Below are 12,370 nucleotides of genomic sequence, written 5' to 3' on the forward strand. Positions count from 1 at the left end.
GGCCCTGTCTCTATGCAGCGCCGTGTTTTGGCGCCATTTGCCGCCATTTTGGTGGGCGATGCTACTCATGCACATGGCGGCGCCATTTTATTGTAGCCTTTTTCCCTCTGCCAAGCGGCCATTTTGCTGGAGCCTTCCATAGGCTATATCAATCAGTCAGCATTGCATCACTTCCTCTTTCCCCAGGAACAGCGATCGGTGGCAGCGGTCTGGTGTGCTCTCTCCAGGTTTTTACCTTTCTGTCCTGTCATTCCTTGCTCAGTATTTGTCTATCCCTGCGGGGTCAGTGCTTACAGCAGTGTGCGGTGGGCTGCGCTCGCCGTGGTTTTAAAGGACCAGTACCTTTTATTACTTTTCTGTACTGGGGCATGGATTCTCAGGATAGCAAGTTTCCCCCCGCCCTGGTGGGGGACCAGGGGGCTGCTGCACCCACCGAGGGGGCCGATCTGACCACTGTAGTGGCTTCCTTGGTGTCTCAGGTGCAGATGCTGCTGGCTGAACGATCCGCAAAAAGGGCCAGGTTATCCATTTCCTCTGATTCAGAGGGCGATGTGGCTGCTGTGGCTGGCGTACCCTTCTCAGGGTCCCGCTCATCTTTGGACCTTGTGGGGTCTGAGGGAGAGCCTGAGGTGGAGGGGGTTGATGTTTCTCCCCCTGGCTTGCATGAAGAGCTTGCACTCATGAATGAGCTGATTGCTTCCATAAAGGACACCTTGCACCTGGAGGATGAGCCTACTCCTCCTGCTAGGATGTCTGCTTTCGGAACACAGAGGGCTCGCAAATCAGCGCAGGTTTTTCCCTGCCCTGCTGAATTTCACCATACGGTTAATGAACAGTGGCGCAATTTAAAGAAGCCTTTTACTGTGCCAAATAAGTTTAAATTACTTTATCCGTTTGCGCCTGCCACCGACAAGCGTTGGTGTGTGGCGCCTCCGGTGGATCACGCGGTAGCCGTTTTGAACAAGGCTACTGCGGTGCCTTCTGAGGATACCCCGGTTTTCCGGGACCCTACGGACAGGAGAATAGAGTCTCTTGCCCGTCATGCTTATATGGTGGCTGGTTCTATGCTGAAGCCTATTTTTGCTTCCATTATGGCGGCACAGGCTTTTGCTGATTGGACCAAGATGCTCAGGCGCACCTTGGCGGCTGATTCCGCTCCGCCTACCACGTTGGCTATGGTGGACCAGATCCATCAGGGTGTCATGTACTTGTGTGATGCGGACTTGAATTTAGTTCCCTTGGCTGTGCGCCTGTCCAGCGTGGCGGTACTGAACCGTCGTCTGATTTGGCTGAAGAATTGGTCGGTCGACCAATCTTCTCGCAAGACGCTGGCGGATTTTCCCTACGCAGGGTCTCGCCTTTTTGGCGAGGGTTTGGATACCCTGATAAAAGGGGTTACGGGGGGCAAGAGTACTCTCCTGCCCCAATCTTTCAAGCATAAGTCTTTCCGTGGGAAGCGGAATTCCTCGTCTAGGCCCTCTCAGGGGTCCTTTCGGTCGCAGTCCAAGGGCAAGCCCTTCAAAGGCCAAGGCTCCCAGAAGAAGCCGTGGGCAGGGAAGCAGAAGTCCGGCCAGTCCGGTTCGACTTCCCATACCACTTCCGCCTGAAGGGGCGCCCTCACCCGTTTCTGGGGTGGGGGGACGTCTGCGCTGTTTCCTACAACCTTGGCTGGCCCGCGTTCGGGACAGGTGGGTTCAGGAAATCGTTCGATCTGGTTACAAGATCGAATTTCTCTCTCGGCCGGCGGGCAGATTTTTCCCTCAAATCTTCAGCTGTCTCCTCGGCCTGCGGGCCCAGGGGGTGGTGGTCCCGGTGCCTCATCGGGACAGATTTCGGGGCTTTTACTCCAATCTGTTCACTGTGCCCAGAAAGGAGGGCAAAGTGCGTCCGATTCTGGACTTGAAAGCTCTGAACCCCTTTGTGCGGGTTCGCAAGTTTCGCATGGAATCCCTGCGCTCAGTGGTGGCTGCCCTGAGTCCGGGGGAATTCATGGCCTCCATCGATCTGAAGGATGCGTACCTACACATCCCCATTTTCGAGGGTCACCAGAGGTACCTTCGATTCGCCATTGCGGAGGATCATTACCAATTCGTGGCGTTACCTTTCGGTCTCGCTTCGGCTCCGCGGGTTTTTACCAAAGTGCTGGCGCCGGTTCTGGCCCTGTTGCGAGCACAGGGCATTGCTGTCATGGGGTATCTGGAAGATATCCTGATACGGTCAAACGCCAGTCAGAGCATGGTGACCGACCTGTCCACCACGATGCGGACTCTGCAGGAGTTCGGTTGGACCATAAACTTTCCGAAGTTGACTGTGTTCTTCGGTTCGCCTTCCCTACCTGGGAATGATTCTGGACTCTGTCCAAGCGAAGGTCTTCCTGCCGGAGGACAAGCTTCGGACTCTTCAGGACGAGGTCAGGTCCCTCAGGGACAACCGGCACTCGTCTCTCCGGATGTGCATGAGATGTCTAGGCCTAATGGTCTCGTCTTTCGAGGCGATCCCTTTTGCCCAGTTTCACACGCGGGGTCTCCAGGCGGAGATTCTGACCGAGTGGGACGGGCGGCCGCAATCCCTGGATCTACGGATCTCGTTGAGCCACGACACCAGAAGGGTTCTTCTGTGGTGGCTCCAGTCCCTGGCGGTGTCGGGGGGCAAGTCTTTTCGTCCATTGTCGTGGACGGTGCTCACCACGGATGCCAGCCTGTCGGGGCTGGGGTGGTGTTCTGGGCGTTCTGTCTGCCCAGGGAACTTGGTCGGGGGAGGAGTCCTCCCTCCAGATCAACATTCTGGAATTGAGAGCGATAAAGCTTTGCCTTCTGAGATGGACGGACCGGCTTCGGGGCCGTCCGGTTCGGGTTCAGACGGACAATGCCACTGCGGTGGCTTACATCAACCACCAAGGGGGCACCAGGAGTGCCCGAGCGGCTCGGGAAGTAGCCGACATTCTGTCTTGGGCCGAGACGCACGTCCCCGCGATAACGGCAGTTCACATTCCGGGGGTGGAGAACTGGCAGGCGGATTATCTGAGTCGCCAGACCCTGGACCAGGGAGAATGGTCCCTTCACCCGGATGTCTTCCAGATGTTGTGCGCGAAGTGGGGTTCCCCAGATGTGGACCCGTTCGCGTCTCGTCTGAACAACAAGGTGGAAAGGTTCGTGGCAAGGACGCGCGATCCTCAGGCAGACGCCTCAGACGCGTTAGTGGTGCCCTGGCATCAGTATCGTCTGATGTATGCCTTTTCACCGATTCAGCTGCTGTCCAGGCTTCTTCGCAGGTTAGCCTCGGAACCGCACACGGTGATTCTGGTAGCGCCGGACTGGCCTCGCCGGTCCTCGTACGCAGACCTCGTAAATCTGGCGGTTGACGCTCCGTGGTGTCTGCCACTTCGAGAAGATCTCCTGTCTCAAGGGCCGATATTCCATCCTGCTTTACAGTCGCTGGCTTTAACGGCCTGGCTGTTGAAAGCCAGGTCCTGAAGGATAGGGGTCTCTCCCCTGAGGTCATTCCCACTTTGATCAAGGCTAGGAAAGCCTCTTCGGGGAAGATTTACTACCGTACTTGGAAAGCGTATTTTGCCTGGTGTGAGTCCAGGGGGTATTCTCCTCGCTCATACTCGGTGTCGAGTGTTGGCTTTTCTTCAAACGGGTTTGGACCAGCGCTTGGCGTTGGCCACGATTAAGGGTCAGATTTCTGCGCTGGCCGTTCTCTTTCAACGCCCTGTGGCGTCTAATTCATTGGTTAGCACCTTTGTTCAGGGGGTGCGACATTTGGCCCCTCCTAGGAGGGACCCTTTACCTCCATGGGACTTGAACTTGGTTCTGTCCGTGTTGCAACAGGCTCCCTTTGAAAAGATCAGGGAGATCTCGTTGCCTCTGTTGTCCAAGAAGGTTGCATTTTTGAAGGTTGCATTCCTTGGATGTTGTCCGGGCGAGTTCACCTGTCGTCCACTAAATCTTTTCGCAAGTCAGATTCCCTCTTTGTCCTTCCTGAGGGACCTCGGTAGGGCATGGCGGCGTCGGCTGCGACCATCGCCAAATGGATCAGGCAGATCATTGAACAAGCCTATGCCTTGAAGGGGAAGGTTCCTCCCTTCCCTGTGAAAGCGCACTCTACCAGGTCTTTGAGTACGTCTTGGGCTTTCCGGCATCAGGCTTCTGTGGCTCAGGTGTGTAAGGCGGCGACTTGGTCGTCCGTTCACACCTTCTCAAAATTCTATAAGGTGGATGTTCAGGCATCGGCTGATGCCTCCTTTGGCCGTAAAGTTCTCAGTGCGGCAGTCTCCTAGGGACCCTTGTTTTCATGGGCCCTTGCTTGTTGGGGTGTTTTACCCCTGGGTCACTTGTGTTTCCTGGGTTGTTGCTCCTGTTGAGCACGTTTTTCCTGTTGCCCAGTTGGTTCTCTTACTGTGGTAAGGTTCCTTTCTCTGATGTGGGTACTGCGTTGCCTTTCTACGGTTGCGTCTCCCACCCCTCATGTCTACACTGCTTTGGGACATCCCATTGGTGAAGACTTGTGAGTGGGCGGCGACTGTCGGAGGACGTAAGAGAAAACGGAATTTTTGTAAAATCTTACCGTAAAAATTCCTTTCTCTGAGTCCTCCGACAGTCGCCGCCCCCCGCCCCTCTTTTGGGGTTTTTGTGTACTCTTACTGCTATGCTACCAAACTGAGTTGGGAATGCTGGTGCAGGGAGGTATTGACTGAGGGGACAGCCCCTAGGGGTGGGTCTATGTTAAAAGCTTTGTAGTAACAATTCTTGTTGCCTAGCCACTCCTACGGAGAAAAGGTCAATACCCATTGGTGAAGACTTGAGTGGGCGGCGACTGTCGGAGGACTCAGAGAAAGGAATTTTACGGTAAGATTTTACAAAAATTGCGTTTATCCTAGTGTTTAGGGGAAGAGATGGAAGGATGCCACTGATTAAGTATTTAGTCTGTGACTTGTATTTAATGTGTTAAATTCTTTTAATGCAGAAGACATGCCCCAAATAGAAACGAGAGTGATTCTGCTTCAAGATGCTGGAAAAAATGAAGCATTATTAAAAGCTCTTGAGGTATGCATCAATATGTACTTATTAATGTTCTTTTATCATTACAAATGCATTTTTTTAATTTTTTTTGCCTGACTCTTCCTTTCCACAGACAGTTAAGCTAATGGAAGTTCCCATTGTAAAGATAAGGGAAAATTGTCGAGAGAAATCCAGAGAATCATTTATTAAAAGTATTGTAAATATGGTATGGTGCTTTATTCATACCAACTCATCTTGCATGCAGCACTTTACATCTGGCACAGCAAATCACATCACTAACCTACTGTGGAACATTTTTTGATTTTTTTTTTAAACACATGCACTGCTTGAACACTTATCCACTGGGGCTTATTCAATAATTGTAATAAGTTAACTCATCTCTTGCCTCTTAATTTTGGTGAAGGATTTTTCTGTGATCTTTTTGGGTTAGCACTGGTCACTGTATTTCTTTTCACTGTATGTGTGTATCCCTTTAAGAAAATAACTACAAAGGGGTTTCAGTATATAGAATCAATAATGCAAAACTCGGCATACATTGCGATGCACAAACGACACTCTTATCCTTAGTGCGAGCTCTGCCCTCCCACTCTAAAGCACCTTATCCCTATGTTGATGGGAACAAGGGGCTCTTCCCGACTGGGTTAGTGGTTGTGGGGTCTGCAGGCAGGGGGCTTATTTAAATCTTGAAGCCCCCTTTTAAGAAAGGGAGCCCCCCGCTCCCAACCCCCCTATGTAAATGAGTATGGGGTAACCCTACCCATTCATCAAAAACCATGGTTCCATGGTATGCCATTTCTTATATAGCTATAGGGTGTGGCCATCCAGTGACGGTCACCCAGAGAACCCGCCTCTCGTGACTGCATGTGACCCTCTTTTCTTTTTTTTATTTTTTTTTTATTTTTAGTGGGTTACCACAGAAGGGAGGAGGGCAGGGACCCGGGGGGCCCTTCTTAAAGGGTGACCCCCCTTTTAAACCAGATCCCCACAACCACCGCCCAGGCTTGTCGGGAAGAGGCCTTTGTCAATATGGGGACAAGGTGCTCTGCGGTGGGGGCGCTCGCTCGTCCCCTCCATTTCCTGACCGGCCAGGCTGCATACTTGGATAAGGATGTGTGTGTGTGTGTATAATATATATATATTTTATTTTTCAGCTGTCTGCGCAGAACCCTGCTGACAGCTGATGCCTCAATGGTTAAGGATGTGGCATCCCAGCTTGCTCCTTAGCAACCAGCTATATACAGTGTGTTGAGAGAAAAAAAATGCATGAAAACTGCATGCAAAAACGAGGGTTTTGAAATTACACTTTGCTACAATGTAAAGTAGTGAGTGTACAGTTGTATAACAGTGTAAATTTGCTATCCCCTCAAAATAACTCCACACATATATACACACATAACCCCTCAAAATAACTCCATTAAAGCGGAGTTCCGCCTCCCACTCCAAAAATGAAGTCAGCAGCTACACACACTGTAGCTGTTGACTTTTAATAGTAGGACACTTACCCGTCCGGGAGTCCAGCGATGTCGGCACCACAGCCGATCTTTCTATCGGCTGTCGGGTGCCGCCATTGCCAGTAAGGGAACCCGGCAGCAAAGCCTTGCGGCTTCACAGGCGGGTCCCTACTACGCATGCGCGAAGCGCGCTGCTCATTCCTACTGGATCGGAGGAGGGGGCCGAGCTTCTGAGGGCGGCGCCATATCCTGGAAGTGGGGAAGGGTACATGTTCCCCAAATGTGGCACCGGAGGGGGAGAGGAAATAAAAGAGCGCAAGTTCCACTTTTGGGTGGAACTCCGCTTTAATGTCTAAACTGCTGGCAACAAAAGGTAGTTCACCCCTAAGTGAACATGTCCAAATTGGGCCCAATTACCCATTTTCCCTCCCCAGTGTCGTGACTTGTTAGTGTTACAAGGTCTCACGTGTGAATGGGGAGCAGGTGTGTTAAATTTGGTGTTATCGCACTCTCTCATACTGGTCATTGGAAGATCAACATGACACCTCATGGCAAAGAACTCTGAGGATCTGAAAAAAAGGAATTGTTGCTCTACATAAAGATGACCTAGGCTATAAGGAGATTGCCAAGACCTTAAAACTGAGCTGCAGTATGGTGGCAAAGACCATACAGCGGTTTAAAAGGACAGGTTCCACTCAGAACAGGCCTCACCATGGTCGACCAAAGGGGTTGAGTGCACGTGCTTAGCGTCATATCCAGAGGTTGTCTTTGGGAAATAGACGTATGAGTGCTGCCAGCATTGCTGCAGAGGTTGAAGGGGTGGGGGAGTCAGCCTGCCAGTGCTCAGACCATATGCTGAACACTGCATCAAATCGGTCTGCATGGCTGTCGTCCCAGAAAGAAGCCTCTTCTAAAGATGATGCTTAAAGCCCGCAAACCGTTTTCTGAAGACAAGCAGACTAAGGACATGGATTTCTGGAACCATGTCCTGTGGTCTGAAGATAAACGTATTTGGTTCAGATGGTGTCAAGCATGTGTGGCGGCAACCAGGTGAGGAGTACAAAGACAAGTGTGTCTTGCCTACAGTCAAGCATGGTGGTGGGAGTGTCTCGATCTGGGGCTGCATGAGTGCTGCCAGCACTGGGGAGCTACAGTTTGAGAGAACCATGAATGCTAACATGTATTGTGACCTACTGAAGAAGAGCATGATCCCCCTCCCTGCTGAGACTGGGCCACAGGGCAGTATTCCAACATAATAATGATCCCAAACACACTAGATGACCACTGTCTTGCTGAAGAAGCTTGAGGGTAAGGGTGATGGACTGGCCAAGCATGTCTCCTGACCTAAACCCTATTGAGTATCTGTGAGGCATCCTCAAACGGAAGACGGAGGAATGCAAGGTCTCTAACATCCACCAGGTCTGTCAGATTTTCATGGAGGAGTGGAAGAGTACTCCAGTGGCAACCTATAAAGCTCTGGTGAACTCCATGCCCAAGAGGGTTAAAGCCGTGCTGGAAAATAATGGTGGCCACACAAAATATTGACACTTTGGGCCCAATTTGGACATTATCACTTGGGGGTGTACTCACTTTTGTTGCCAGCGGTTTAGACATTTAAGGCTGTGGGAGTTATTTTGAGGGGACAGCAAATTTACACTGTTATACAAGCTGTACACTCACTACTTTACATTGTAGCAAAGTGACATTTCTTCAGTGTTGTCACATGAAAAAATATAATAAAATTACAAAAATGTGAGAGGTGTACTCTTGTGAGATACTGTATATACTGAAACCCCTTTGTGGTGACTTTTTTTTTTTTTTAAGGGGGTACACACACAATTTATAGTTTTTAGTGCTGCATTTATTTGATTCACTTATTTCAGGTTTGATGGTGGGAACCATTGTTTAAGTGTTGGTTTGTTGATGGGTAGGGTCACAAAGTGTGCAGAAGCTATAGTGTCTTTATTGCTACTAATAACCTTTTCAAAAGTCTGTTACTTTTCATATCCTGACTTCTTATATTTTCAAGTGCATTCTTGAACCTTTTAATAATGGAAAGAAAGTGCTACTTCCTGCAGGATTTAGGTTTAGTGTGCTACACTCGAAATTACCCTCCTTCCCTTTTATATATTTTTTTTATTTGTATATCCGCACGTGAGTAAACTTAGGCAGTGGCAATATATAGATACATGGCAGCAAGACGGTAGTAATTTCACTCAAGTGTTTTGAAAAACTACATTGTCTGATCAATAATTCATACCAAGAAATCCGCAGCCATGTAAAGAGAAACGGACATATTCTATTTAGTCCTTACTGCGTTGCTGTTATTTTTAGATCTACTTGCTGATAACGCAGCTAATAACGGTTTACAAGTGTAGTCAATTTAAGCTTTTTGTCGGAAGATTTTATGCCTTGGTAGTTGGGTGTCAGGCCACCCAAACCTTTTTACAGTTGCTGCCCTGCCGACTGCCTTATCTCATAACACACTGTCTTCTGAATGTGCCTAAGGCTACATTCAGATCTCGTCGTTCTGTATCACGGGCTGCAATTCTGCCCGTGATTCCAATCCTGTTACTTTCAAAGGCACCCCAATCGCGGTGCGATTTTGCAGCAAGTCACCCAACGAATTGCGGTAAAATCACGCAAACAAAATTGTGGGATGCCTGTCACCCAAAAGAAGTTAGGAGCTGGGAAACAATCGGCATGAGTTCATGCAGCTGACTGGGATGTTAGATCTTAAACTGTTAACAATGACCGCAATTATGAAATCCTTAAACCGTTGTTTTAATGTAGTTTAATGTAATAAATCTATCTACACTGGCAAAAAAGGACCCCTTACCTCTGATACACAAGTGCGACATAATTGGCCTCTACGAACCAAAGTGTACCTAGTATAGAAGTTAATGTCTGAGTTCTCCAGAAATAGAGATTATTCTTCCACTCTACAAGACTCTGGTCCGGCCACATCTGGAGTATGCTGTCCAGTTGTGGGCACCGGTCCTCAGGAAGGATGTGCTGGAACTGGAGAATGTCCAGAGAAGGGCAACAAAAATAATTAGGGGAATGGAGGACATCAGCTATGAGGAAAGACTACAAGCACTGAACCTATTCTCTCTGGAGAAGAGACGATTGAGGGGGGATATGATATCAATGTACAAATACTGTACTGGCGACCCTAGCATAAGGAACAAACTATTCAGAGAAAGGAGATACAATAAGACACGTGGCCACTCACTAAAACTTGAGGAAAGGCGGTTTAACCTTAAAATGCGTAAGGGGTTCTTCACTGTAAGAGCGGTAAGGATGTGGAATTCTCTTCCACAAGCAGTCGTATCAGCGGGGAGCATTGATAGTTTCAAAAAACTATTGGATGGACACCTTAAAGACCACAACATACAGGGGTATACAATGTACGGTTAAAAGCAAACACACACACACACACACATCATAGGTTGAACTGGATGGACTTATGTCTTTTTTCAACCTCACTAACTATGTAACTTTTCTATTGGAACAAAATTGATCAAATGGTCCAACTTCATAAGCAACCAGATAGAGAAAGGAGAACTGGCTTTTTTAGGTGGTATAATCATGAATTGAAGCGAGTCTTCAAAAATGTATATATACACACACAAATCCAATCTGCCACTTTCATTCCTTTTTTATATACTAACCATTTCGGAGCCTTTTTTTGAATGTATCTGTCATTAATAGTTTGATAAATGCCATCTACTTTGAGGTGGGTTTCAGTATGTGGCAGAAAGATGTATAGAACCAAAATAATCACCTGAACCGTATATAAAGAGTTTATGCTTTTTAAAGCATGATCTAATATTGCAGAGGGATAGACTACCTTTAGGGAATATTTGTTATATTTGGCATTTATAGGGAGACCTACACAAAGGTTAAGTTGGAAATTTTTGTATATTATAGCATGTACTGCAAGCCCCTGTGTGCTAACAAGTTTATTTTCCCTTTATGGAAATGCAGGAAATCAAACTCCCACACATCATAACTGAAGCAGTGGAAGAGTATGTGGAAGCCGATGCCCCAGAGTTCGAGAATGTTTTTGTCATCTCAGATTTTCAGCATCCTTCCTTCCAATATCTGTATAAAGCTGACTGCAGAGTGGTTGGTCCACCAATCATCTTGTATTGTGCACAGAAAGGAGAGGTACAACTTGGTATTAACCCTGTAGCTACTTAACAGTTAACTTTTTTTTTTTTGTTTAGATCAAACATGGAACTATATAACTGGCTTTAAAATAAGTCTATGTAACAAGCTTTGAAATAATGATCAGGCTTTGGCTGACTCTAGTAGGTATCACTTGGTCTAAAACCTGCTCTGCGAGGCCTATATGGCACTACAGCGTACCTTGCAACTGTAGCCCATTTTGATTGTGTAATACTTGCCTCCTGTCAGTCCGTTGCCAAGGCCCTGCATTGCTTTGCAAGATCTCCTCCCTTTCTCCCTCTTCCTTTCCCCCTCCCCCTTTCCCCCTCCCCCTCCCCCTCTCCCCCTCCCCCTCTCCCCCTCCCCCTCTCCCCCTCTCCCTCTCCCTCTCCCTTTCCCCCTCTCCCTTTCCCCCCTCTCTCTTTCCCCCTCTCTCTTTCCCCCTCTCTCTTTCCCCCTCTCTCTTTCCCCCTCTCTCTTTCCCCCTCTCTCTTTCCCCCTCTCTCTTTCCCCCTCTCTCTTTCCCCCTCTCTCTCTTTTCCCCCCTCTCTCTCTTTTCCCCCCTCTCTCTCTTTTCCCCCCTCTCTCTCTTTTCCCCCCTCTCTCTCTTTTCCCCCCTCTCTCTCTTTTCCCCCCTCTCTCTCTCTTTTCCCCCCTCTCTCTCTCTTTTCCCCCCTCTCTCTCTCTTTTCCCCCCTCTCTCTCTCTTTTCCCCCCTCTCTCTCTCTTTTCCCCCCTCTCTCTCTCTTTTCCCCCCTCTCTCTCTCTTTTCCCCCCTCTCTCTCTCTTTTCCCCCCTCTCTCTCTCTTTTCCCCCCTCTCTCTCTCTTTTCCCCCCTCTCTCTCTCTTTTCCCCCCTCTCTCTCTCTTTTCCCCCCTCTCTCTCTCTTTTCCCCCCTCTCTCTCTCTCCCCCTCCCTCTCTCTCTCCCCCTCCCTCTCTCTCTCCCCCTCCCTCTCTCTCTCCCCCCTCTCTCTCTCCCCCCTCCCTCTCTCTCTCCCCCCTCCCTCCCTCTCTCCCCCCTCCCTCCCTCTCTCCCCCCTCCCTCCCTCTCTCCCCCCTCCCTCCCTCTCTCCCCCCCTCCCTCCCTCTCTCCCCCCCTCCCTCCCTCTCTCCCCCCCTCCCTCCCTCTCTCCCCCCTCCCTCCCTCTCTCCCCCCTCCCTCCCTCTCTCCCCCCCTCCCTCCCTCTCTCCCCCCCTCCCTCTCTCCCCCCCTCCCTCTCTCCCCCCCTCCCTCTCTCCCCCCTCCCTCTTTCTCTCTTATCCCCCCTCCCCCCCCCTCTCCCACTTTCTCTCTTCCCCTTGTAGCATGTAACTTTTTTATTTTGATATTTTTTTTTATTATTGATCACGTTTACTGCCAAAAAGGAACTTTCTGAGTAGCTTGCTCTAAATCAACTTTCAGAATAGACTAGCCTTTGCTGCATCAGTCATGTAACATGCCACTTGTGAGAAATGCAAAGTTTGGAGAGAGTAGTTTAAAACTGTCATACATTAATTTTTTTTTTTTTTTTTTCCTTGTCTTGAGAAAGTGTGTGCTTTGCACAAAAAATCCTTCAGCTGGATGTGTTTTCAGAAGAGTGATAGGCCCCAGACTTTGATTTCTTGTCAAGCAGTATTTTTTTTTTTTTTTTCTTCATCGTACATTACAGGAAACATGATCTTGGTTTTTGACAACTGAAATATACAGCTACCTTCAGGTGATTTGACACTGGCGATTTGGCA

The 12,370-nt window shown here is 49.0% G+C and overlaps 1 protein-coding gene across 2 annotated transcripts in view; it reads left to right on the forward strand.

Moving 5' to 3' along the window:
• ECT2 (epithelial cell transforming 2) overlaps positions 1-12,370 on the forward strand; it is a 181,031-nt gene that overhangs the window by 19,580 nt on the left and 149,081 nt on the right. The window contains exons 2-4 of one of the 2 annotated variants that reach the window (XM_082252570.1): positions 4,969-5,048; positions 5,137-5,229; positions 10,466-10,648. In XM_082252570.1, coding sequence (XP_082108696.1) covers positions 4,969-5,048; positions 5,137-5,229; positions 10,466-10,648 — 356 coding nt within the window. The remainder of the gene's footprint in view (positions 1-4,968; positions 5,049-5,136; positions 5,230-10,465; positions 10,649-12,370) is intronic. The other variant, XM_082252571.1, reaches the window with a different exon arrangement.

Source organism: Pelophylax lessonae (genome assembly GCF_965119305.1).
Source record: "Pelophylax lessonae genome assembly, chromosome: 3".
Lineage (NCBI taxonomy): Eukaryota > Metazoa > Chordata > Amphibia > Anura > Ranidae > Pelophylax > Pelophylax lessonae.